This window comes from Electrona antarctica (assembly GCF_951216825.1).
Source record: "Electrona antarctica genome assembly, chromosome: 6".
Lineage (NCBI taxonomy): Eukaryota > Metazoa > Chordata > Actinopteri > Myctophiformes > Myctophidae > Electrona > Electrona antarctica.
The window spans coordinates 58,209,072-58,232,781 of record NC_136811.1 but is presented as its reverse complement, the minus strand read 5'-3'; the positions used below and the strand labels follow the sequence as shown (position 1 = coordinate 58,232,781).

Sequence of the window (23,710 nt, the reverse complement as noted above, 5' to 3'; positions counted from 1 at the left end):
CACCCTGGAGCTGGGCAAGAGGCTCATAGAGGCAGAGAAAGGTACCACCCTGGAGCTGGGCAAGAGGCTCATAGAGGCAGAGAAAGGTACCACCCTGGAGCTGGGCAAGAGGCTCATAGAGGCAGAGAAAGGTACGACACCCTGGAGCTGGGCAAGAGGCTCATAGAGGCAGAGAAAGGTACGACCCTGGAGCTGGGCAAGAGGCTCATAGAGGCAGAGAAAGGTACGACACCCTGGAGCTGGGCAAGAGGCTCATAGAGGTAGAGAAAGGTACGACACCCTGGAGCTGGGCAAGAGGCTCATAGAGGCAGGGAAAGGTACGGCCCTGGAGCTGGGCAAGAGGCTCATAAGAGGCAGAGAAAGGTACATGACCCTGGAGCTGGACAAGAGGCTCATAGAGGCAGAGAAAGGTACGACACCCTGGAGCTGGGCAAGAGGCTCATAGAGGCAGAGAAAGGTACGACCCTGGAGCTGGACAAGAGGCTCATAGAGGCAGAGAAAGGTACGACACCCTGGAGCTGGGCAAGAGGCTCATAGAGGCAGAGAAAGGTACATGACCCTGGAGCTGGACAAGAGGCTCATAGAGGCAGAGAAAGGTACGACACCCTGGAGCTGGGCAAGAGGCTCATAGAGGCAGAGAAAGGTACGACCCTGGAGCTGGGCAAGAGACTCATAGAGGCAGAGAAAGGTACGACACCCTGGAGCTGTGACCTCACCGAGCTGCTGCTGTGACCTCACAGAGCTGCTGTGACCTCACAGAGCTGCTGCTGTGACCTCACAGAGCTGCTGTGACCTCACAGAGCTGCTGCTGTGACCTCACAGAGCTGCTGTGACCTCACAGAGCTGCTGCTGTGACCTCACAGAGCTGCTGTGACCTCACAGAGCTGCTGCTGTGACCTCACAGAGCTGCTGTGACCTCACAGAGCTGCTGCTGTGACCTCACAGAGCTGCTGCTGTGACCTCACAGAGCTGCTGCTGTGACCTCACAGAGCTGCTGCTGTGACCTCACAGAGCTGCTGTGACCTCACAGAGCTGCTGCTGTGATCTCACAGAGCTGCTGCTGTGCTGCTGTGACCTCACAGAGCTGCTGCTGTGACCTCACAGAGCTGCTGCTGTGACCTCACAGAGCTGCTGCTGTGACCTCACAGAGCTGCTGTGACCTCACAGAGCTCCAAGGGTCCATTTGGTTCTCACTCCCAATAACGCAGCAGTGTTGTTTTTGGCAGTACAACTTGAATAGTTTTCATTTAGTTTTAGTCACATTTTAGTCACCTGGAATGTTTTAGTGTTAGTCTAGTTTTAGTCGACTAAATATCATAAGATTTTAGTCTACTAAATCTACAGTTGATTTAGTCGACTGAAATGTGTTTTGGCGAGCCTTGATGCTGTCGTAATGGCTGATTTTACACCTGCTGAAAATAGCCGATCAGCATGCAACCAAGTGTAAAATGTCTTATACTAGATCTCTTGTCCACTAGTCCTTTCCTAACATTTTAGTCTAGTTTTTATTTGTTGACAAAATTGTATAGTATATTTAGTCATAGTTTTAGTCATCATGGCTTAGTTTTTTATTTATTTTTTGTGTGTCCTGCTATAGTCTCATTCTCCTGGTGTCTTTGGCAGTGTCCTGCTATAGTCTCATTCTCCTGGTGTCTTTGGCAGTGTCCTGCTATAGTCTCATTCTCCTGGTGTCTTTGGCAGTGTCCTGCTATAGTGCATTACATTCACCCATTCACACACACATTCACACACCGATGGCGGCGGAAACCATGCAAGACACCACCCAGAGTACATCAGGAGCAATTAGGGGTTCAATTAGGGGTTCTTGCTCAAGGACACTTTGACACTAACTCTGGGGGATTTTTTTCAAAAAATAGCAGATCTACAAGCTCGTAGCGTGGCACCGAGTGCCGCGCTATGAGCTTGTAGGTCTGCTATTTTTTTTTTAAATCGTGAAAATGCGGCACAAATCTTTCAATATATATTATATCAGAGTGAACGTTTTTAACTCAAATCTTTGCTTCTGGGAGGTTCCTGGAACAACATATTTTCAGATGGGGGTCGGCGGTACACATAGGTATTTCAAAAAACTGAATGTGGACTTAGAAGAAATTTCGACGTCAGGCCTAAATGGGTTAAGGGTGCAGTGTGTGCTGCTGTGCTCTCCTGACCTCACAGAGCTGCTGCTGTGACCTCACAGAGCTGCTGCTGTGACCTCACAGAGCTGCTGCTGTGACCTCACAGAGCTGCTGCTGTGACCTCACAGAGCTGCTGCTGTGACCTCACAGAGCTGCTGCTGTGACCTCACAGAGCTGCTGCTGTGACCTCACAGAGCTGCTGCTGTGACCTCACAGAGCTGCTGTGACCTCACAGAGCTGCTGCTGTGACCTCACAGAGCTGCTGTGACCTCACCGAGCTGCTGCTGTGACCTCACAGAGCTGCTGTGACCTCACAGAGCTGCTGCTGTGACCTCACAGAGCTGCTGTGACCTCACAGAGCTGCTGCTGTGACCTCACAGAGCTGCTGTGACCTCACAGAGCTGCTGCTGTGACCTCACAGAGCTGCTGTGACCTCACAGAGCTGCTGCTGTGACCTCACAGAGCTGCTGCTGTGACCTCACAGAGCTGCTGCTGTGACCTCACAGAGCTGCTGCTGTGACCTCACAGAGCTGCTGCTGTGACCTCACAGAGCTGCTGCTGTGATCTCACAGAGCTGCTGCTGTGCTGCTGTGACCTCACAGAGCTGCTGCTGTGACCTCACAGAGCTGCTGCTGTGACCTCACAGAGCTGCTGCTGTGACCTCACAGAGCTGCTGTGACCTCACAGAGCTCCAAGGGTCCATTTGGTTCTCACTCCCAATAACGCAGCAGTGTTGTTTTTGGCAGTACAACTTGAATAGTTTTCATTTAGTTTTAGTCACATTTTAGTCACCTGGAATGTTTTAGTGTTAGTCTAGTTTTAGTCGACTAAATATCATAAGATTTTAGTCTACTAAATCTACAGTTGATTTAGTCGACTGAAATGTGTTTTGGCGAGCCTTGATGCTGTCGTAATGGCTGATTTTACACCTGCTGAAAATAGCCGATCAGCATGCAACCAAGTGTAAAATGTCTTATACTAGATCTCTTGTCCACTAGTCCTTTCCTAACATTTTAGTCTAGTTTTTATTTGTATAAAAATTGTATAGTATATTTAGTCATAGTTTTAGTCATCATGGCTTAGTTTTTTATTTATTTTTTGTGTGTCCTGCTATAGTCTCATTCTCCTGGTGTCTTTGGCAGTGTCCTGCTATAGTCTCATTCTCCTGGTGTCTTTGGCAGTGTCCTGCTATAGTCTCATTCTCCTGGTGTCTTTGGCAGTGTCCTGCTATAGTCTCATTCTCCTGGTGTCTTTGGCAGTGTCCTGCTATAGTCTCATTCTCCTGGTGTCTTTGGCAGTGTCCTGCTATAGTCTCATTCTCCTGGTGTCTTTGGCAGTGTCCTGCTATAGTCTCATTCTCCTGGTGTCTTTGGCAGTGTCCTGCTGTAGTCTCATTCTCCTGGTGTCTTTGGCAGTGTCCTGCTATAGTCTCATTCTCCTGGTGTCTTTGGCAGTGTCCTGCTATAGTCTCATTCTCCTGGTGTCTCTGGCAGTGTCCTGCTATAGTCTCATTCTCCTGGTGTCTTTGGCAGTGTCCTGCTATAGTCTCATTCTCCTGGTGTCTCTGGCAGTGTCCTGCTATAGTCTCATTCTCCTGGTGTCTTTGGCAGTGTCCTGCTATAGTCTCATTCTCCTGGTGTCTCTGGCAGTGTCCTGCTATAGTCTCATTCTCCTGGTGTCTTTGGCAGTGTCCTGCTATAGTCTCATTGTCCTGCTATAGTCTCATTCTCCTGGTGTCTTTGGCAGTGTCCTGCTATAGTCTCATTCTCCTGGTGTCTCTGGCAGTGTCCTGCTATAGTCTCATTCTCCTCCTGGTGTCTCTGGCAGTGTCCTGCTATAGTGTCATTCTCCTGGTGTCTTTGGCAGTGTCCTGCTGTAGTCTCATTCTCCTGGTGTCTCTGGCAGTGTCCTGCTATAGTCTCATTCTCCTGGTGTCTTTGGCAGTGTCCTGCTATAGTCTCATTCTCCTGGTGTCTTTGGCAGTGTCCTGCTATAGTCTCATTCTCCTGGTGTCTTTGGCAGTGTCCTGCTGTAGTCTCATTCTCCTGGTGTCTCTGGCAGTGTCCTGCTGTAGTCTCATTCTCCTGGTGTCTTTGGCAGTGTCCTGCTATATTCTCATTCTCCTGGTGTCTTTGGCAGTGTCCTGCTATAGTCTCATTCTCCTCCTGGTGTCTTTGGCAGTGTCCTGCTATAGTCTCATTCTCCTGGTGTCTCTGGCAGTGTCCTGCTATAGTCTCATTCTCCTGGTGTCTTTGGCAGTGTCCTGCTATAGTCTCATTCTCCTGGTGTCTTTGGCAGTGTCCTACTATAGTCTCATTCTCCTGGTGTCTCTGGCAGTGTCCTGCTATAGTCTCATTCTCCTCCTGGTGTCTTTGGCAGTGTCCTGCTATAGTCTCATTCTCCTCCTGGTGTCTTTGGCAGTGTCCTGCTATAGTCTCATTCTCCTGGTGTCTTTGGCAGTGTCCTGCTAGTCTCATTCTCCTGGTGTCTTTGGCAGTGTCCTGCTATAGTCTCATTCTCCTGGTGTCTTTGGCAGTGTCCTGCTATAGTCTCATTCTCCTGGTGTCTTTGGCAGTGTCCTGCTATAGTCTCATTCTCCTGGTGTCTTTGGCAGTGTCCTGCTATAGTCTCATTCTCCTGGTGTCTTTGGCAGTGTCCTGCTATAGTCTCATTCTCCTGGTGTCTTTGGCAGTGTCCTGCTGTAGTCTCATTCTCCTGGTGTCTTTGGCAGTGTCCTGCTATAGTCTCATTCTCCTGGTGTCTTTGGCAGTGTCCTGCTATAGTCCCATTCTCCTGGTGTCTTTGGCAGTGTCCTGCTATAGTCTCATTCTCCTGGTGTCTCTGGCAGTGTCCTGCTATAGTCTCATTCTCCTGGTGTCTTTGGCAGTGTCCTGCTATAGTCTCATTCTCCTCCTGGTGTCTTTGGCAGTGTCCTGCTATAGTCTCATTCTCCTCCTGGTGTCTTTGGCAGTGTCCTGCTGTAGTCTCATTCTCCTGGTGTCTTTGGCAGTGTCCTGCTTTAGTCTCATTCTCCTGGTGTCTTTGGCAGTGTCCTGCTGTAGTCTCATTCTCCTGGTGTCTTTGGCAGTGTCCTGCTATAGTCTCATTCTCCTGGTGTCTTTGGCAGTGTCCTGCTATAGTCTCATTCTCCTGGTGTCTTTGGCAGTGTCCTGCTATAGTCTCGTTCTCCTCCTGGTGTCTTTGGCAGTGTCCTGCTGTAGTCTCATTCTCCTGGTGTCTTTGGCAGTGTCCTGCTATAGTCTCGTTCTCCTCCTGGTGTCTTTGGCAGTGTCCTGCTATAGTCTCATTCTCCTGGTGTCTCTGGCAGTGTCCTGCTATAGTCTCATTCTCCTGGTGTCTTTGGCAGTGTCCTGCTATAGTCTCATTCTCCTGGTGTCTTTGGCAGTGTCCTGCTATAGTCTCGTTCTCCTCCTGGTGTCTTTGGCAGTGTCCTGCTGTAGTCTCATTCTCCTGGTGTCTTTGGCAGTGTCCTACTGTAGTCTCATTCTCCTGGCTGCTACTTTCTGGCTCACCCATGGTATTCCCTCATACAGGGTATTGTTGGTAACATGTGTACGCTTGCATGAAGTACCGCACGCATTCTGGTGTACTGTAGCACCCATCGAGAGACTTCTGCAGGGTTGGCTTCAGGGTCCAGCATTCACTGCCGTGTAGGAGAACAGACTCTACCATTGCGTAGAAGAAGCTGAGTTTGGTTTGACAGGGGATGTTGGAGTTCCATACACTGGATCAGTCTGCCCCCGTAAATTGCCCATCGACAACCACACCAGTAATATCTGGGATTTAGATGGCGCTTTTCTAAGTACTCAAGAGACACCGATGTGCAGGTTGGTGCCTTGCACGTTTTCCTCCGCCGTCGATGTGTGAATGGGAATTAAAAAACAAATGAATTGTAGAGCGCTTTGGAGAAAGTGCTATATAAATATATGTGAATTTTTGTAGTTTTAACATTTACAGTTAGTTAACACCACGAACGCCCAGGACGAAGTTCTTTGTCCTTTCAATTAGTAACGCCCGACGCTCAAGACAAAGTATTGTCCAAAAGACGAGGTTTATTGATACGAGAACAGATTGCATGCCTGTATAGCCCAGGCGCGCCTACTGGGCTCTCCGCGGTGACGCGCAAGAGTGAGACGTCATCGAAAAACTCCCTCCACTGTTTAGCTGATGAGAACGAAAATCTTAAAACGTTCATAACTCGCGATCTAAATCATCCCGTCTTTTTCTGAAAAAAGATCCTGTGTTAGACGGCGCTCCGCGGTCCAGCCGCTAGTCTCCATAGATTTATTCTCGTCTCCCGTTGTTGTCGATCGCCTCTAGAGTGGTGTGGCTATTGTTAGCTGCTACACAACATCATGAACTTCCGCCGGTCCGTCCGGAAAAGGGGTCGGTGTTTATAAATCGACTGGGAGCATGAATGTAATGGATTAAATAACCCTGGCCGCTCAATGTGTTAATTAACTGACATTTACAGACGTTGTTAAATGGTGAACAGCAGTCACAGCCTTGGAAGGACACAGCAAGGACACACACACACACACACACACACACTCACACTCACACTCACACTCACACTCACACTCACACTCACACTCACACACACACACACACACTTAAACAGTATTCCATCCTTCTCTGCCACTCAGTCTGTCATTCTATAATTATAAGACATTGTCGCTTGGCTTGCCAAAAAGAACAGGTCTGGTTGTTAGCTAGCAGGACCTGTTCCTCTTGGTGTGACACGCTCACACCATGGAGGAGAAATTGAAGTTTAACTCTTGATGCGTTTATCTCTTTGGCTCTGAGGGGAGAATAGACTTATAGAACTATTTACGATAATAAACAATACTTAATAATTGGGAAATAAACTTGTAGGCAAGAAATTACCATATAAAAGAAGCTAAGGAAGAGAGGGAAATTCATCAATTGCAGTTAAAGAATTAATATATAAAAGAAAAGGGTCCCAGGTTCTAGAGAAGTTATTCAATGAGCCTCTAGTTGAGAATCACATTTTTTCTAGGTGAATAAAGGACCCCCAGGGGTCCCTGAGCGAGTTCCAGGGGGTCCTCAGCTAAATGATAGACATAGTTACAGTTATATATAGTTAGGAACCAAATGGGTCTGTAAGTCCAAAATGAGTTAATAGCACAGGCAGACTCTTCACATACTAGAGCACGTCTGAAATAAATATAAGAACTGAAATCAACATAAAATAAATGCTTAAACATGTAGCTAGGTGTAATGTTAGAGTCCACAGAAGTGAACCTTTCAAGCCTGTTACTCTATAAGCCATATTTCCAAAACTGGTGGGTCAAACTGAACAACCAATATATAAATTTGAAGCTATTCCCTGCTTTCACATGACATGAAAAAAATGATTTTGTTTTTCAATGACTTAGCCCTGGTCAGGAGCGGTCACAAATGACCCGTTATGATCCATTTGGTTCCATTTGTACACTCAGAGTTAAATGAACATTATTTTTACAATATAAATTGGCGTCCCAGAGATAGAAATACCATCAAATGAGGGTCCGTCTGTAGCCTAAACAATACATGTCAAAGTGGAAGTCGTTGAAATGAAAATGGTTGAGAGTCTCACATAGAGCCGTCCAGACCTCTGTTCTGAGGTTCACTGGCACAGCGTTTCAAACGGAGCTCCGTGGGCGTTTACCAGGGGTGGGCAGCTTTGACGATGGCCAATATATTTCCACACTCACTCCAGAGGACCACGTTGCATATTACTGTCGTAGCAAAAATAGCCGATCTACAAGCTCAATACGTGTCGCATTTTGCTATATTTGAATTGAAATCATGAAAATAATGTGGCCATTTGTTTTTATCGGAATCCTGAGAAATAACCTTTTTATTTAATTTCAAATTAATTTAGTTATAGTTATGTGAACGTTATGAACTAAATCCAAACACATTGGACATACAAAAGCGGGTCATGTTTGCATGTTTGGAATTGTACCAGCTGAAATCAATAATATATCAGTATTCTGATATTAACCTGAGGGCCACATTAAGTGATGATCGGGGCCGCATGTGGCCCCCAGGCTGCCAGTTGCCCATGTATGATCTAGGACTTACGGTTAAAAGTGACAGTACAATTGTATTTATTCCATTTTTCTCTGTGTGTGTGTGTGTGTGTGTGTGTGTGTGTGTGTGTGTGTGTGTGTGTGTGTGTGTGTGTGCGCGCGCAGGTGCAGCGTTCCTGGCCATCACCACCATCTATGCTGAGTCAGGCTCAGGCTTCGTGGTTCCCAGCGCTGCAGCCAAGGCTGGAGTGGAGACACTGTGCACGTACGTACACACACACACATACATACATACTGACCAATTAGAAGACATGAACACATGTTCCCCTGACCAATTAGAAGACATGAACACACTCACCTGACCAATTAGAAGACATGAACACACTCCCCTGACCAATAAGAAGACATGACCACGCTCTCCTGACCAATAACAAGACATGAACACGCTCTCACCTGACCAATAAGAAGACATGAACACGCTCTCCTGACCAATAACAAGACATGAACACGCTCTCACCTGACCAATAACAAGACATGAACACGCTCTCCCCTGACCAATAAGAAGACATGACCACGCTCACCTGACCAATAAGAAGACATGAACACGCTCTCTCCTGACCAATAAGAAGACATGCCCACGCTCTCTCCTGACCAATAAGAAGACATGAACACACGTTCCCCTGACCAATAAGGAGACATGAACCATGTTCTGTGTGTGAATTAAACGCTGACGTGTACCAATCAGACGTCTGTATGCACCCAGGATGTTTTTTCTAAAGTACACACACACACACACACACGCACACACACACTTAGCTGAAAAACGCAGTGCTGCGATGAGACCTACTCACCCTGTTCCTCCGACCCCCCCCCGCTCAACAAAACAGTTGGACAGTCAGTTGGACTCGTCCCAAACTACTGCTGGATGGATTAGGGTTCATCTGAGGAGAGAGAGAGAGAGAGAGACACGGCTGGGCTATTTATAAGAGTCATTCTTCATGAGAGAGAAAGAGAGAGTATGGAGGGATGTAGAGAATGTCTCTCTCTCTCGCACGCACGCACACACACACACACACACACACACACACACACACACACACACACACACACACACACACACACACACACACAATGCTCCGTCCATTTACAATGACTGCATTTGTTTAATGGTCTAAACCTTGGCGGTGAAACAAGTACTTAATGTTTAACTTAAGGTGAAAGTATCCAGAGAGTGTAGTGATGCGTTCGGTAGGATTTTGGCTTATTTGGGCGCCATCTTCCTAGGCTAGTAGGATGCTAGGCTACTAGGCTGCCAGTCTGTAGTTCCATCTTCCTGCCTACATGTAGGCTAGTAGGATGCTAGGCTACTTGGCTGCCAGTCTGTAGTTCCATCTTCCTGCCTACATGTAGGCTAGTAGGATGCTAGGCTACTTGGCTGCCAGTCTGTAGTTCCATCTTCCTGCCTACATGTAGGCTAGTAGGATGCTAGGCTACTAGGCTGCCAGTCTGTAGTTCCATCTTCCTGCCTACATGTAGGCTAGTAGGATGCTAGGCTACTAGGCTGCCAGTCTGTAGTTCCATCTTCCTGCCTACATGTAGGCTAGTAGGATGCTAGGCTACTAGGCTGCCAGTCTGTAGTTCCATCTTCCTGCCTACATGTAGGCTAGTAGGATGCTAGGCTACTTAACTGCCAGTCTGTAGTTCCATCTTCCTGCCTACATGTAGGCTAGTAGGATGCTAGGCTACTAGGCTGCCAGTCTGTAGTTCTATCTTCCTGCCTACATGTAGGCTAGTAGGATGCTAGGCTACTAGGCTGCCAGTCTGTAGTTCCATCTTCCTGCCTACATGTAGGCTAGTAGGATGCTAGGCTACTAGGCTGCCAGTCTGTAGTTCCATCTTCCTGCCTACATGTAGGCTAGTAGGATGCTAGGCTACTAGGCTGCCAGTCTGTAGTTCCATCTTCCTGCCTACATGTAGGCTAGTAGGATGCTAGGCTACTAGGCTGCCAGTCTGTAGTTCTATCTTCCTGCCTACATGTAGGCTAGTAGGATGCTAGGCTACTTGGCTGCCAGTCTGTAGTTCCATCTTCCTGCCTACATGTAGGCTAGTAGGATGCTAGGCTACTAGGCTGCCAGTCTGTAGTTCTATCTTCCTGCCTACATGTAGGCTAGTAGGATGCTAGGCTACTAGGCTGCCAGTCTGTAGTTCCATCTTCCTGCCTACATGTAGGCTAGTAGGATGCTAGGCTACTTAACTGCCAGTCTGTAGTTCCATCTTCCTGCCTACATGTAGGCTAGTAGGATGCTAGGCTACTAGGCTGCCAGTCTGTAGTTCCATCTTCCTGCCTACATGTAGGCTAGTAGGATGCTAGGCTACTAGGCTGCCAGTCTGTAGTTCCATCTTCCTGCCTACATGTAGGCTAGTAGGATGCTAGGCTACTAGGCTGCCAGTCTGTAGTTCCATCTTCCTGCCTACATGTAGGCTAGTAGGATGCTAGGCTACTTAACTGCCAGTCTGTAGTTCCATCTTCCTGCCTACATGTAGGCTAGTAGGATGCTAGGCTACTAGGCTGCCAGTCTGTAGTTCCATCTTCCTGCCTACATGTAGGCTAGTAGGATGCTAGGCTACTTAACTGCCAGTCTGTAGTTCCATCTTCCTGCCTACATGTAGGCTAGTAGGATGCTAGGCTACTAGGCTGCCAGTCTGTAGTTCCATCTTCCTGCCTACATGTAGGCTAGTAGGATGCTAGGCTACTAGGCTGCCAGTCTGTAGTTCCATCTTCCTGCCTACATGTAGGCTAGTAGGATGCTAGGCTACTAGGCTGCCAGTCTGTAGTTCCATCTTCCTGCCTACATGTAGGCTAGTAGGATGCTAGGCTACTTAACTGCCAGTCTGTAGTTCCATCTTCCTGCCTACATGTAGGCTAGTAGGATGCTAGGCTACTAGGCTGCCAGTCTGTAGTTCCATCTTCCTGCCTACATGTAGGCTAGTAGGATGCTAGGCTACTTAACTGCCAGTCTGTAGTTCCATCTTCCTGCCTACATGTAGGCTAGTAGGATGCTAGGCTACTAGGCTGCCAGTCTGTAGTTCCATCTTCCTGCCTACATGTAGGCTAGTAGGATGCTAGGCTACTAGGCTGCCAGTCTGTAGTTCCATCTTCCTGCCTACATGTAGGCTAGTAGGATGCTAGGCTACTAGGCTGCCAGTCTGTAGTTCCATCTTCCTGCCTACATGTAGGCTAGTAGGATGCTAGGCTACTTAACTGCCAGTCTGTAGTTCCATCTTCCTGCCTACATGTAGGCTAGTAGGATGCTAGGCTACTAGGCTGCCAGTCTGTAGTTCCATCTTCCTGCCTACATGTAGGCTAGTAGGATGCTAGGCTACTAGGCTGCCAGTCTGTAGTTCCATCTTCCTGCCTACATGTAGGCTAGTAGGATGCTAGGCTACTAGGCTGCCAGTCTGTAGTTCCATCTTCCTGCCTACATGTAGGCTAGTAGGATGCTAGGCTACTTAACTGCCAGTCTGTAGTTCCATCTTCCTGCCTACATGTAGGCTAGTAGGATGCTAGGCTACTTGGCTGCCAGTCTGTAGTTCCATCTTCCTGCCTACATGTAGGCTAGTAGGATGCTAGGCTACTAGGCTGCCAGTCTGTAGTTCCATCTTCCTGCCTACATGTAGGCTAGTAGGACGCTAGGCTACTAGGCTGCCAGTCTGTAGTTCCATCTTCCTGCCTACATGTAGGCTAGTAGGATGCTAGGCTACTTGGCTGCCAGTCTGTAGTTCCATCTTCCTGCCTACATGTAGGCTAGTAGGATGCTAGGCTACTTGGCTGCCAGTCTGTAGTTCCATCTTCCTGCCTACATGTAGGCTAGTAGGATGCTAGGCTACTAGGCTGCCAGTCTGTAGTTCCATCTTCCTGCCTACATGTAGGCTAGTAGGATGCTAGGCTACTAGGCTGCCAGTCTGTAGTTCCATCTTCCTGCCTACATGTAGGCTAGTAGGATGCTAGGCTACTAGGCTGCCAGTCTGTAGTTCCATCTTCCTGCCTACATGTAGGCTAGTAGGATGCTAGGCTACTAGGCTGCCAGTCTGTAGTTCCATCTTCCTGCCTACAGGTAGGCTAGTAGGATGCTAGGCTACTAGGCTGCTAGTCTGTAGTTCCATCTTCCTGCCTACATGTAGGCTAGTAGGATGCTAGGCTACTAGGATGCCAGTCTGTAGTTCCATCTTCCTGCCTACATGTAGGCTAGTAGGATGCTAGGCTACTAGGCTGCCAGTCTGTAGTTCCATCTTCCTGCCTACATGTAGGCTAGTAGGATGCTAGGCTACTTGGCTGCCAGTCTGTAGTTCCATCTTCCTACCTACATGTAGGCTAGTAGGATGCTAGGCTACTTGGCTGCCAGTCTGTAGTTCCATCTTCCTGCGGTGGCCGAACGGATTGCGGAGCGGTCTTGATACCGGAAGGTCGCCAGTTCGAATCAGCGGTCCGACACGTTAAAATTACCACCGCTGAAGTGCCCTTGAACAAGGCATTGAACCACTACGATGAAATGTTCTATGAGCAGGGCCTGGCTGGAAACAAGTTCTTGAGCTTAGCCCAGATACCCTGGGTAAATATAGTAATCATTTAATTTCATTTCAACCAACTGGGACAAGTCATGGACCGGAAGTAGGCAGAAATGCATTGGACTCAGGGCAACTGCCCAGCTTTAATGATCTTAAATCCCGTTTTTTAAGATTGTTTTTTAGTAATATTACAACATAAACATTAAAGAGACTATAGTTGTTACTGTACAATACTTTAAAACAGTTGTCATGTTGCACACATCCTTAAAATAGCTCGTATTTGCGCCGCCCTCGTTGAAAACAATGTATTTCCAACTCCAGCTTGTCTCGGTTCAGCCTGCATGAACAGCGCTCGGTTTCCGCCCCCTCAATATCGTAACTCTTCTATTAGATGGCTCTGGCCATGCCCAAATATGGGCTCATACAAATACGGGGCCATACTTACATGTGACCTCACCGGTATGACGCATTCAATCCAGCCAGGATGATAAGAAGCATTGAGTCAGAGTGAATCAACTTATCCAGGCCTCAACCCTTCCGTACAGATCCCTACCAGACTCTTATCTTCAGGACTCAACCCTTCCGTACAGATCCCTACCAGACTCTTATCTTCAAGACTCAACCCTTCCGTACAGATCCATACCAGACTCTTATCTTCAAGACTCTGTACAGATCCCTACCAGACTCTTATCTTCAGGCCTCAACCCTTCCGTACAGATCCCTACCAGACTCTTATCTTCAAGACTCTGTCAACCAACATTCTAAGAGCTCTAGAATCTAGAGGCATATTTCTTTGGCTCTTGAACTCTCCATTCATCTGCGGAGCAGGAAACCAACAGGTTTACTTCGGTCCGTCCTGTTAAGACATGCTTACCTGGACGTTGCATCAGAGAGGATCGCCGAAGAAAAATGGTCGTGCAGCTGCTGTAGTGGTGAGAGAGGAGCTGTACTCCTTTGGGTGGAACAGTTATGATGACCACCTGTTCAAGATTGATGTGCATGTCTTCAACACAGTGTCTTTGCTCTGGAGGAAGTTGACACCTGCAGGGCCTCCTGGAAGACGAACACCTCACCTTGAGGCTCCATCCTGGTGCCGGGGCTACACGGCTGTGCTGATTGAAGATATCGCCTACATTTGGGGAGGGTGGCATTACCGCAATGTGCTTCATGCCTTTGATGTGGACACCCACAGATGGTTCGAACCACAGGTTTCTGGTAGTGTTCCAGAGGGGAGGGAGGACCACTCAGCCTGTGTGTTGGGGAAGGTCATGTATATTCATGGAGGACGGACTGGTGGATACACTTTCACTAATGGCATATACAAGTTGGACACCAGCACGATGGTCTGGTCTTTAATTAACACCAGAGGAACTCCATCGCCTGCTTCATCATATTACACTGCTACGATCATCGGGACAAAGATGTTTGTATTTGGGGGGGGACACTACTACTCCATCAGAGTGTTTGACACAGAGACCAACACCTGGATGAAAAGACGTTCTACAAAGCCTCACCCAAAAGGATGCAGGAATCATTCAGCCTTTTCCTACAATGGAGAGCTGTACATATGTGGTGGTGAAGTCAATGATCTGTGGAAACATCTGTGGAAATTCAATCCGGAGACTTTCTCCTGGAAGAAGGTTGAGCCCAAGGGGAGATGCCTGCGTCCGACCTGTAGTACTAGTATGTGCTGTTGCATGATGGGAGATCGTATCCTCCTCTTTGGAGGAGGCAGAACCTCTAGTGACCTGTATGTCTTAGACTTGAGTCCTAGCCTCAAGACCTTATGTAAGCTAGCAGTTATTCAGTACGGTCTGGATCAGTCTGAACTCCCACACAACATCAGGTGGGAACTGTCAGCCATGACTACCAACAGAAAATGAAAATGAAAAAAAAACAAATTAAACAAAAATAATATTGAAAAAATGCCATGGACTGGTTATATCAGAGTGGTGATTTAGGCTCAAACCATTATAAATAAGTTTGAGGGACATAGACAATATGATATTAGAAACTGTTTTATAATTCATGTTATAGCTGCTTTAACACTGATTATGCTAATGACGTGTATACTCGTCTTTAGAGTCTAAACCACGGGGTGCCTTGGACGTGTATGGCGTCTTCAGGTATTTTTTATTGATAAAAAAAACATTTTTTTTTCATTGGCCTTTCCTTCTTCAGCATACTCCTTGTGTTTGTTTCCGGCTCCATTAGAACGGCTCATAACTCTAAATCTAGGGAGCTCCATGGCTTTGACCAAAAGGACAATGTTCTGTCTTCATTTCTGACTTCAGCACGCCTCTCGTTTGGAATCTAAACGCTTCTAGAGAGACTTTAGCCTCTCGTTTGGAATCTGAACGCTTCTAGAGAGACTTTAGCCTCTCGTTTGGAATCTGAACGCTTCTAGAGAGACTTTAGCCTCTCGTTTGGAATCTGAACGCTTCTAGAGAGACTTTAGCCTCTCGTTTGGAATCTGAACGCTTCTAGAGAGACTTTAGCCTCTCGTTTGGAATCTGAACGCTTCTAGAGAGACTTTAGCCTCTCGTTTGGAATCTGAACGCTTCTAGAGAGACTTTAGCCTCTCGTTTGGAATATAAACGCTTCTAGAGAGACTTTAGCCTCTCGTTTGGAATATAAACGCTTCTAGAGAGACTTTAGCCTCTCGTTTGGAATATAAACGCTTCTAGAGAGACTTTAGCCTCTCGTTTGGAATATAAACGCTTCTAGAGAGACTTTAGCCTCTCGTTTGGAATATAAACGCTTCTAGAGAGACTTTAGCCTCTTGTTTGGAATATATAAACACTTCTAGAGAGACTTTAGCCTCTCGTTTGGAATCTAAACACTTCTAGAGAGACTTTAGCCTCTCGTTTGGAATATAAACGCTTCTAGAGAGACTTTAGCCTCTCGTTTGGAATCTGAACGCTTCTAGAGAGACTTTAGCCTCTCGTTTGGAATATAAACGCTTCTAGAGAGACTTTAGCCTCTTGTTGGGAATAGAAACACTTCTAGAGAGACTTTAGCCTCTCGTTTGGAATCTGAACGCTTCTAGAGAGACTTTAGCCTCTCGTTTGGAATATAAACGCTTCTAGAGAGACTTTAGCCTCTCGTTTGGAATATAAACGCTTCTAGCCTCTTCTAGACTTTAGCCTCTCGTTTGGAATATAAACGCTTCTAGAGAGACTTTAGTGTCACCAACGCGAGGTAATGGAAGATTATGCCTCCCGTTTTTTGGGGGGGACGGGGGGGTGGTTCTCCATACATCATCTGGCCAGCTTGTTGGTGTTTTGCGCTCCTGCATCGTTCTTGAGCACATCCACGTATGTTAGCGTGGGACGTCCTCGTGACCGGTGCCCGTGTGTTGGTTCCCACAGCACTAGTTGTGGGAACCACAGCACTAGTGTCTTTGGCAGTGTCCTGCTGTGGTCTCATTCTCCTGGTGTCTTTGGCAGTGTCCTGCTGTAGTCTCATTCTCCTGGTGTCTTTGGCAGTGTCCTGCTGTGGTCTCATTCTCCTGGTGTCTTTGGCAGTGTCCTGCTGTGGTCTCATTCTCCTGGTGTCTTTGGCAGTGTCCTGCTGTAGTCTCATTCTCCTGGTGTCTTTGGCAGTGTCCTGCTGTAGTCTCATTCTCCTGGTGTCTTTGGCAGTGTCCTGCTGTGGTCTCATTCTCCTGGTGTCTTTGGCAGTGTCCTGCTGTAGTCTCATTCTCCTGGTGTCTTTGGCAGTGTCCTGCTGTAGTCTCATTCTCCTGGTGTCTTTGGCAGTGTCCTGCTGTAGTCTCATTCTCCTGGTGTCTTTGGCAGTGTCCTGCTGTGGTCTCATTCTCCTGGTGTCTTTGGCAGTGTCCTGCTGTGGTCTCATTCTCCTGGTGTCTTTGGCAGTGTCCTGCTGTAGTCTCATTCTCCTGGTGTCTTTGGCAGTGTCCTGCTGTAGTCTCATTCTCCTGGTGTCTTTGGCAGTGTCCTGCTGTGGTCTCATTCTCCTGGTGTCTTTGGCAGTGTCCTGCTGTAGTCTCATTCTCCTGGTGTCTTTGGCAGTGTCCTGCTGTAGTCTCATTCTCCTGGTGTCTTTGGCAGTGTCCTGCTGTAGTCTCATTCTCCTGGTGTCTTTGGCAGTGTCCTGCTGTAGTCTCATTCTCCTGGTGTCTTTGGCAGTGTCCTGCTGTAGTCTCATTCTCCTGGTGTCTTTGGCAGTGTCCTGCTAGTCTCATTCTCCTGGTGTCTTTGGCAGTGTCCTGCTATAGTCTCATTCTCCTGGTGTCTTTGGCAGTGTCCTGCTAGTCTCATTCTCCTGGTGTCTTTGGCAGTGTCCTGCTGTGGTCTCATTCTCCTGGTGTCTTTGGCAGTGTCCTGCTGTAGTCTCATTCTCCTGGTGTCTTTGGCAGTGTCCTGCTATAGTCTCATTCTCCTGGTGTCTTTGGCAGTGTCCTGCTGTGGTCTCATTCTCCTGGCTGCGATGTTATGGCCCTTGGCATTCCTTCATATACAGATTCTTGTTGGTAACGTGTACTCTTTTTGATGTGTGGTATCTGGAATCACAATTTACACTAATAAAGCTTAAATAACTGTTTAGTATAGTGTGACATTACATTGTCTCTCAGCTGGGCAAACATGACACAGCAGGCTAGAAATCTCAGAATAGCCAGTGGCAACTAACTTTATGACCACAAACAAATGGTTTGGGGTTGTTTGCTATACATGTTAGGACACCCACTGGGTCTTCTCTGGACTTCCTGGTGACCTTATTACCTTATTTGGACAATGTTGACCACTTTAGACTTCAGGGGGGGTGTGAAACTTGAGACCACCTTTGCATCTTGTCTTTGATTGTCTCTGTATAAAGCCTACGAAAATGTCTATCTTTGTTAGTCAGTGGCCTCACAAGCCGTCAGGCTGCTATGGGGCTCAGGCCCATAGCAGCTATGGGGCTCAGGCCCATAGCTGTGAAGCTGTACTAGGCTGCTATGGGGCTCAGGCCCATAGCTATGGAGCTCAGGCCCATAGCCGTCAGGCTGCTATGGGGCTCAGGCCCATAGCCGTCAGGCTGCTATGGGGCTCCGGCCCATAGCTGTGAAGCTGTACTTTGTCTCTGCAATAAATCTGGACTCCGAAACCTTCATTCATCTGCTTGCCTGTGCCTCTTCATCCATCTATCTGTCTGCAGAACTTCTCCGTATTTTTGCCTGAGTGTTTTTAGTCTTTACGTCTGTTTGTGTGCTATATAGAGAGAGGAAAGCAGCTCTCTCCTTGTAGTACATATACTGTACTTCAGATGTTAAACGGACTGACTGACAATAACTAATCAAATGGCAGGTGTGGGGATTTCAACAAAATGCCAATACTTTTGTACTTGAACTCAAAGTACATTTTGAATTCCAGACTTTTACTAGTAAGGAAGTATTTCTACATTGAAGTATTGATACCTTTTCAAACGTGAGTACTTATTCCACCACTGCTACTTCTCCTCATCCTCGGTGCGACGAGGCATCCTTTCTATAGCTCTGATGTCACTGCTGGGCGATCATGTGACATTGCTGTCACGCTCACGCCTTGCTTTCAAACGCCGCCACAGTCCTGTCTGAGACCGCACCCCGCGCTGGCATCCAAAACATCGCAGGCCGCACCCCGCCCCCTGGCATCCATCCAAAACATTGCAGGCCGCACCCCGCCCCCTGGCATCCATCCAAAACATCGCAGGCCGCACCCCGCCCCCTGGCATCCATCCAAAACATCGCAGGCCGCACCCCGCCCCCTGGCATCCATCCAAAACATCGCAGGCCGCACCCCGCCCCCTGGCATCCATCCAAAACTTCGCCCACGCCCGGTTCCATTGTATCGCCTCGTCATCACCGCCCCATGACGAAATGTTGCTCCAGGAGAAACATGCACACTGCTGCTCCGGGTTTATCTGGGGCGGCTAGGGGAGGCTTTAGCCCCCTCTGGTGGAGGCTTAAAGGCCTATCAATGTCATTATCTGGGGCGGCTAGGGGAGGCTTTAGCCCCCTCTGGTGGAGGCTTAAAGGCCTATTTGTAGTCCAGTGTTCGATGAAAAGGTGACCACCGAAAAGCTGGTTTAGTAAAAACAGAGCGATAGCGATGTGTTGTGTAATTTATTGTTTGTTCACCTTACGAGGTGAACAAATGGTTCCATTTGTACACTCAGAGTTAAACTAACATTGTTTTACAATATAAATGGAGGTCCCAGAGATGGACATAGAAATGCCATTGCATGGGGTTCTGTAGCCTGATGCATGTCAAACTGGGGGTCCTTGAAATCAAAATGATGGAGCCGTAAAAATCTTCACTTATGGGGGTCCCTGGCATATCTTTTCAAATGGTGGTCCGCAAGCTGATAAGTGTCAGTTTGGGGGTCCTTGACATGAACATGTTTACGAACCACTGCTGTATGCCACCCAACTGTATAATCCAATCAGATCTCTGTATGCCACCCAACTGTATAATCCAATCAGATCTCTGTATGCCACCCAACTGTATAACCCAATCAGATCTCTGTATGCCACCCAACTGTATAACCCAATCAGATCTCTGTATGCCACCCAACTGTATAATCCAATCAGATCTCTGTATGCCACCCAACTGTATAACCCAATCAGATCTCTGTATGCCACCCAACTGAACAATCCAATCAGATCTCTCTCTCATGTGGTGTTGTCCAGGTCCCTGGCAGCGGAGTGGGGACGATACGGCCTCAGGTTCAACATCATCCAGCCCGGGCCAATCAGGACTAAGGTAGGGCGGCACGGGAGCCAATCGGAATGAGGCTGACTCAACTCGAATATCGGTTAACCCATTTTGGGCGGGAACCCCTTTTGGTGTTACAAGCATTCTGTTATACTTTAGCTATTGAAAAACCGAGTGGCGCCCACGGAAGTAGCATATTTTGACCACCAAGTGTCACTGTTGTGCAGCTTAACACACCACCAAGTCTTACTGTTGCGCAGCCTAACACACACACACACACACACACACACACACACAGGCCAGGGAGAAGCGCTTGTACAGTACAGTACAGTACAGTACAGTACAGTACAGTACAGTACAGTACAGTCCCCTTTTTACTAAGAACAGAAGAGTTGGAAGTATTTTTTTTAAATGTGTTAAATGTAATCAATACATGGTAAAAATAGTAAATAGGCATAGGCCTACAAGAAATTGTTTTTGAGCGGTGCCTAACCTCTCTAATGCACAGCATTGTGGGTCCATATGTATGTCCCTATGTATGTCCGCTTGAGTACGACAATAACATTGGGTGACCTAAGGTATCACTGTTGAGCAACCTAACACACACACACACACACACACACACACAGCCTGCACCGCTCAGTCACCCCGGGTGTGTGTTGTGTCATTGCAGGGGGCCTTCAGCCGCCTAGACCCCACAGGGATGTTTGAGAAGGCCATGCTTGGACGGATCCCAGTCGGCCGTCTGGGAACGCCTGGAGAGATCGCCAACCTGGCAGCCTTCCTCTGTAGCGACTACGCTAGCTGGGTCTCTGGAGCCGTGAGTAGAACAGTTCCTCTGTAGCGACTACGCTAGCTGGGTCTCTGGAGCCGTGAGTAGAACAGTTCCTCTGTAGCGACTACGCTAGCTGGGTCTCTGGAGCCGTGAGTAGTTCAGTTCCTCTGTAGCGACTACGCTAGCTGGGTCTCTGGAGCCGTGAGTAGTTCAGTTCCTCTGTAGCGACTACGCTAGCTGGGTCTCTGGAGCCGTGAGTAGTTCAGTTCCTCTGTAGCGACTACGCTAGCTGGGTCTCTGGAGCCGTGAGTAGTTCAGTTCCTCTGTAGCGACTACGCTAGCTGGGTCTCTGGAGCCGTGAGTAGAACAGTTCCTCTGTAGCGACTACACTAGCTGGGTCTCTGGAGCCGTGAGTAGTTCAGTTCCTCTGTAGCGACTACGCTAGCTGGGTGTCTAGAGAACAGTTCCTCTGTAGAGACTACACTAGCTGGGTGTCTAGAGAACAGTTCCTCTGTAGAGACTACGCTAGCTGGGTGTCTAGAGAACAGTTCCTCTGTAGAGACTACGCTAGCTGGGTGTCTAGAGAACAGTTCCTCTGTAGAGACTACACTAGCTGGGTGTCTGGAGAACAGTTCCTCTGTAGAGACTACACTAGCTGGGTGTCTAGAGAACAGTTCCTCTGTAGAGACTACGCTAGCTGGGTGTCTGGAGAACAGTTCCTCTGTAGAGACTACACTAGCTGGGTGTCTAGAGAACAGTTCCTCTGTAGAGACTACGCTAGCTGGGTGTCTAGAGAACAGTTCATCTGTAGAGACTACACTAGCTGGGTGTCTAGAGAACAGTTCCTCTGTAGAGACTACGCTAGCTGGGTGTCTAGAGAACAGTTCCTCTGTAGAGACTACACTAGCTGGGTGTCTAGAGAACAGTTCCTCTGTAGAGACTATGCTAGCTGGGTGTCTAGAGAACAGTTCCTCTGTAGAGACTACGCTAGCTGGGTGTCTAGAGAACAGTTCATCTGTAGAGACTACGCTAGCTGGGTGTCTAGAGAACAGTTCTTCTGTAGAGACTACGCTAGCTGGGTGTCTGGAGCCGTGAGTAGTTCAGTTCCTCTGTAGAGACTGGAGAACAGTTCCTCTGTAGAGACTACACTAGCTGGGTGTCTAGAGAACAGTTCCTCTGTAGAGACTACGCTAGCTTGGTGTCTAGAGAACAGTTCCTCTGTAGAGACTACACTAGCTGGGTGTCTGGAGAACAGTTCCTCTGTAGAGACTACACTAGCTGGGTGTCTAGAGAACAGTTCCTCTGTAGAGACTACACTAGCTGGGTGTCTAGAGAACAGTTCCTCTGTAGCGACTACACTAGCTGGGTGTCTAGAGAACAGTTCCTCTGTAGAGACTACGCTAGCTGGGTGTCTGGAGAACAGTTCCTCTGTAGAGACTACACTAGCTGGGTGTCTAGAGAACAGTTCCTCTGTAGCGACTACACTAGCTGGGTGTCTAGAGAACAGTTCCTCTGTAGAGACTACACTAGCTGGGTGTCTAGAGAACAGTTCCTCTGTAGAGACTACGCTAGCTGGGTGTCTAGAGAACAGTTCCTCTGTAGAGACTACACTAGCTGGGTGTCTAGAGAACAGTTCCTCTGTAGCGACTACACTAGCTGGGTGTCTAGAGAACAGTTCCTCTGTAGAGACTACACTAGCTGGGTGTCTAGAGAACAGTTCCTCTGTAGAGACTACACTAGCTGGGTGTCTAGAGAACAGTTCCTCTGTAGAGACTACACTAGCTGGGTGTCTAGAGAACAGTTCCTCTGTAGAGACTACGCTAGCTGGGTGTCTAGAGAACAGTTCCTCTGTAGAGACTACACTAGCTGGGTGTCTGGAGAACAGTTCCTCTGTAGAGACTACGCTAGCTGGGTGTCTAGAGAACAGTTCCTCTGTAGAGACTACACTAGCTGGGTGTCTGGAGAACAGTTCCTCTGTAGAGACTACGCTAGCTGGGTGTCTAGAGAACAGTTCCTCTGTAGAGACTACACTAGCTGGGTGTCTGGAGAACAGTTCCTCTGTAGAGACTACACTAGCTGGGTGTCTAGAGAACAGTTCCTCTGTAGCGACTACACTAGCTGGGTGTCTGGAGAACAGTTCCTCTGTAGAGACTACGCTAGCTGGGTGTCTAGAGAACAGTTCCTCTGTAGCGACTACGCTAGCTGGGTGTCTGGAGAACAGTTCCTCTGTAGAGACTACGCTAGCTGGGTGTCTAGAGAACAGTTCCTCTGTAGAGACTACACTAGCTGGGTGTCTGGAGCCGTGAGTAGTTCAGTTCCTCTGTAGAGACTGGAGAAAAGTTCCTCTGTAGAGACTACACTAGCTGGGTGTCTAGAGAACAGTTCCTCTGTAGAGACTACGCTAGCTGGGTGTCTAGAGAACAGTTCCTCTGTAGAGACTACGCTAGCTGGGTGTCTAGAGAACAGTTCCTCTGTAGAGACTACGCTAGCTGGGTGTCTAGAGAACAGTTCCTCTGTAGAGACTACGCTAGCTGGGTGTCTAGAGAACAGTTCCTCTGTAGAGACTACACTAGCTGGGTGTCTAGAGAACAGTTCCTCTGTAGAGACTACACTAGCTGGGTGTCTAGAGAACAGTTCCTCTGTAGAGACTACGCTAGCTGGGTGTCTAGAGAACAGTTCCTCTGTAGAGACTACACTAGCTGGGTGTCTAGAGAACAGTTCCTCTGTAGAGACTACGCTAGCTGGGTGTCTGGAGAACAGTTCCTCTGTAGAGACTACGCTAGCTGGGTGTCTAGAGAACAGTTCCTCTGTAGAGACTACACTAGCTGGGTGTCTAGAGAACAGTTCCTCTGTAGAGACTACGCTAGCTGGGTGTCTGGAGAACAGTTCCTCTGTAGAGACTACACTAGCTGGGTGTCTAGAGAACAGTTCCTCTGTAGAGACTACGCTAGCTGGGTGTCTGGAGAACAGTTCCTCTGTAGAGACTACACTAGCTGGGTGTCTGGAGAACAGTTCCTCTGTAGAGACTACACTAGCTGGGTGTCTGGAGAACAGTTCCTCTGTAGCGACTACACTAGCTGGGTGTCTGGAGAACAGTTCCTCTGTAGAGACTATGCTAGCTGGGTGTCTGTCCCATTGTTTTGGCATCTATTGTTGGGTATGCCCATATGATGACCACGATATGCTCTAAATGTTTACTAGGTCTTTAAAGGTGTAGTGAAATGGAAATGGTGGGCATTTTATTTTGAAGTTTGAAGTTTCTGAACCAATCAGAGCGTCGCATCGCTCCAGGCTATGGGGCCTCCATAATCTTTTCAGGCTAATCTGATATACGGCAACCTTCCCCGTGTTTCTTAACTAGTCCGATCCAGTAGAACACAGTTTTCCGGCCACTGCTACAGAGCTGACAATGAGGTTATATCTTCCCTTCTTCTCTGGAGTCCTGCCTCAAAGCAGACCAGAGGTAGAAAACTG

The 23,710-nt window shown here is 48.0% G+C and overlaps 1 protein-coding gene across 1 annotated transcript in view; it reads left to right on the top strand.

Annotated features, from left to right (window-relative positions):
* The window catches only part of decr1 (2,4-dienoyl CoA reductase 1, mitochondrial), a 54,689-nt gene that overhangs the window by 25,298 nt on the left and 5,681 nt on the right, over positions 1–23,710 (top strand). The window contains exons 6-8 of the mRNA XM_079504180.1: positions 8,363–8,462; positions 19,437–19,509; positions 20,135–20,281. Coding sequence (XP_079360306.1) covers positions 8,363–8,462; positions 19,437–19,509; positions 20,135–20,281 — 320 coding nt within the window. The remainder of the gene's footprint in view (positions 1–8,362; positions 8,463–19,436; positions 19,510–20,134; positions 20,282–23,710) is intronic.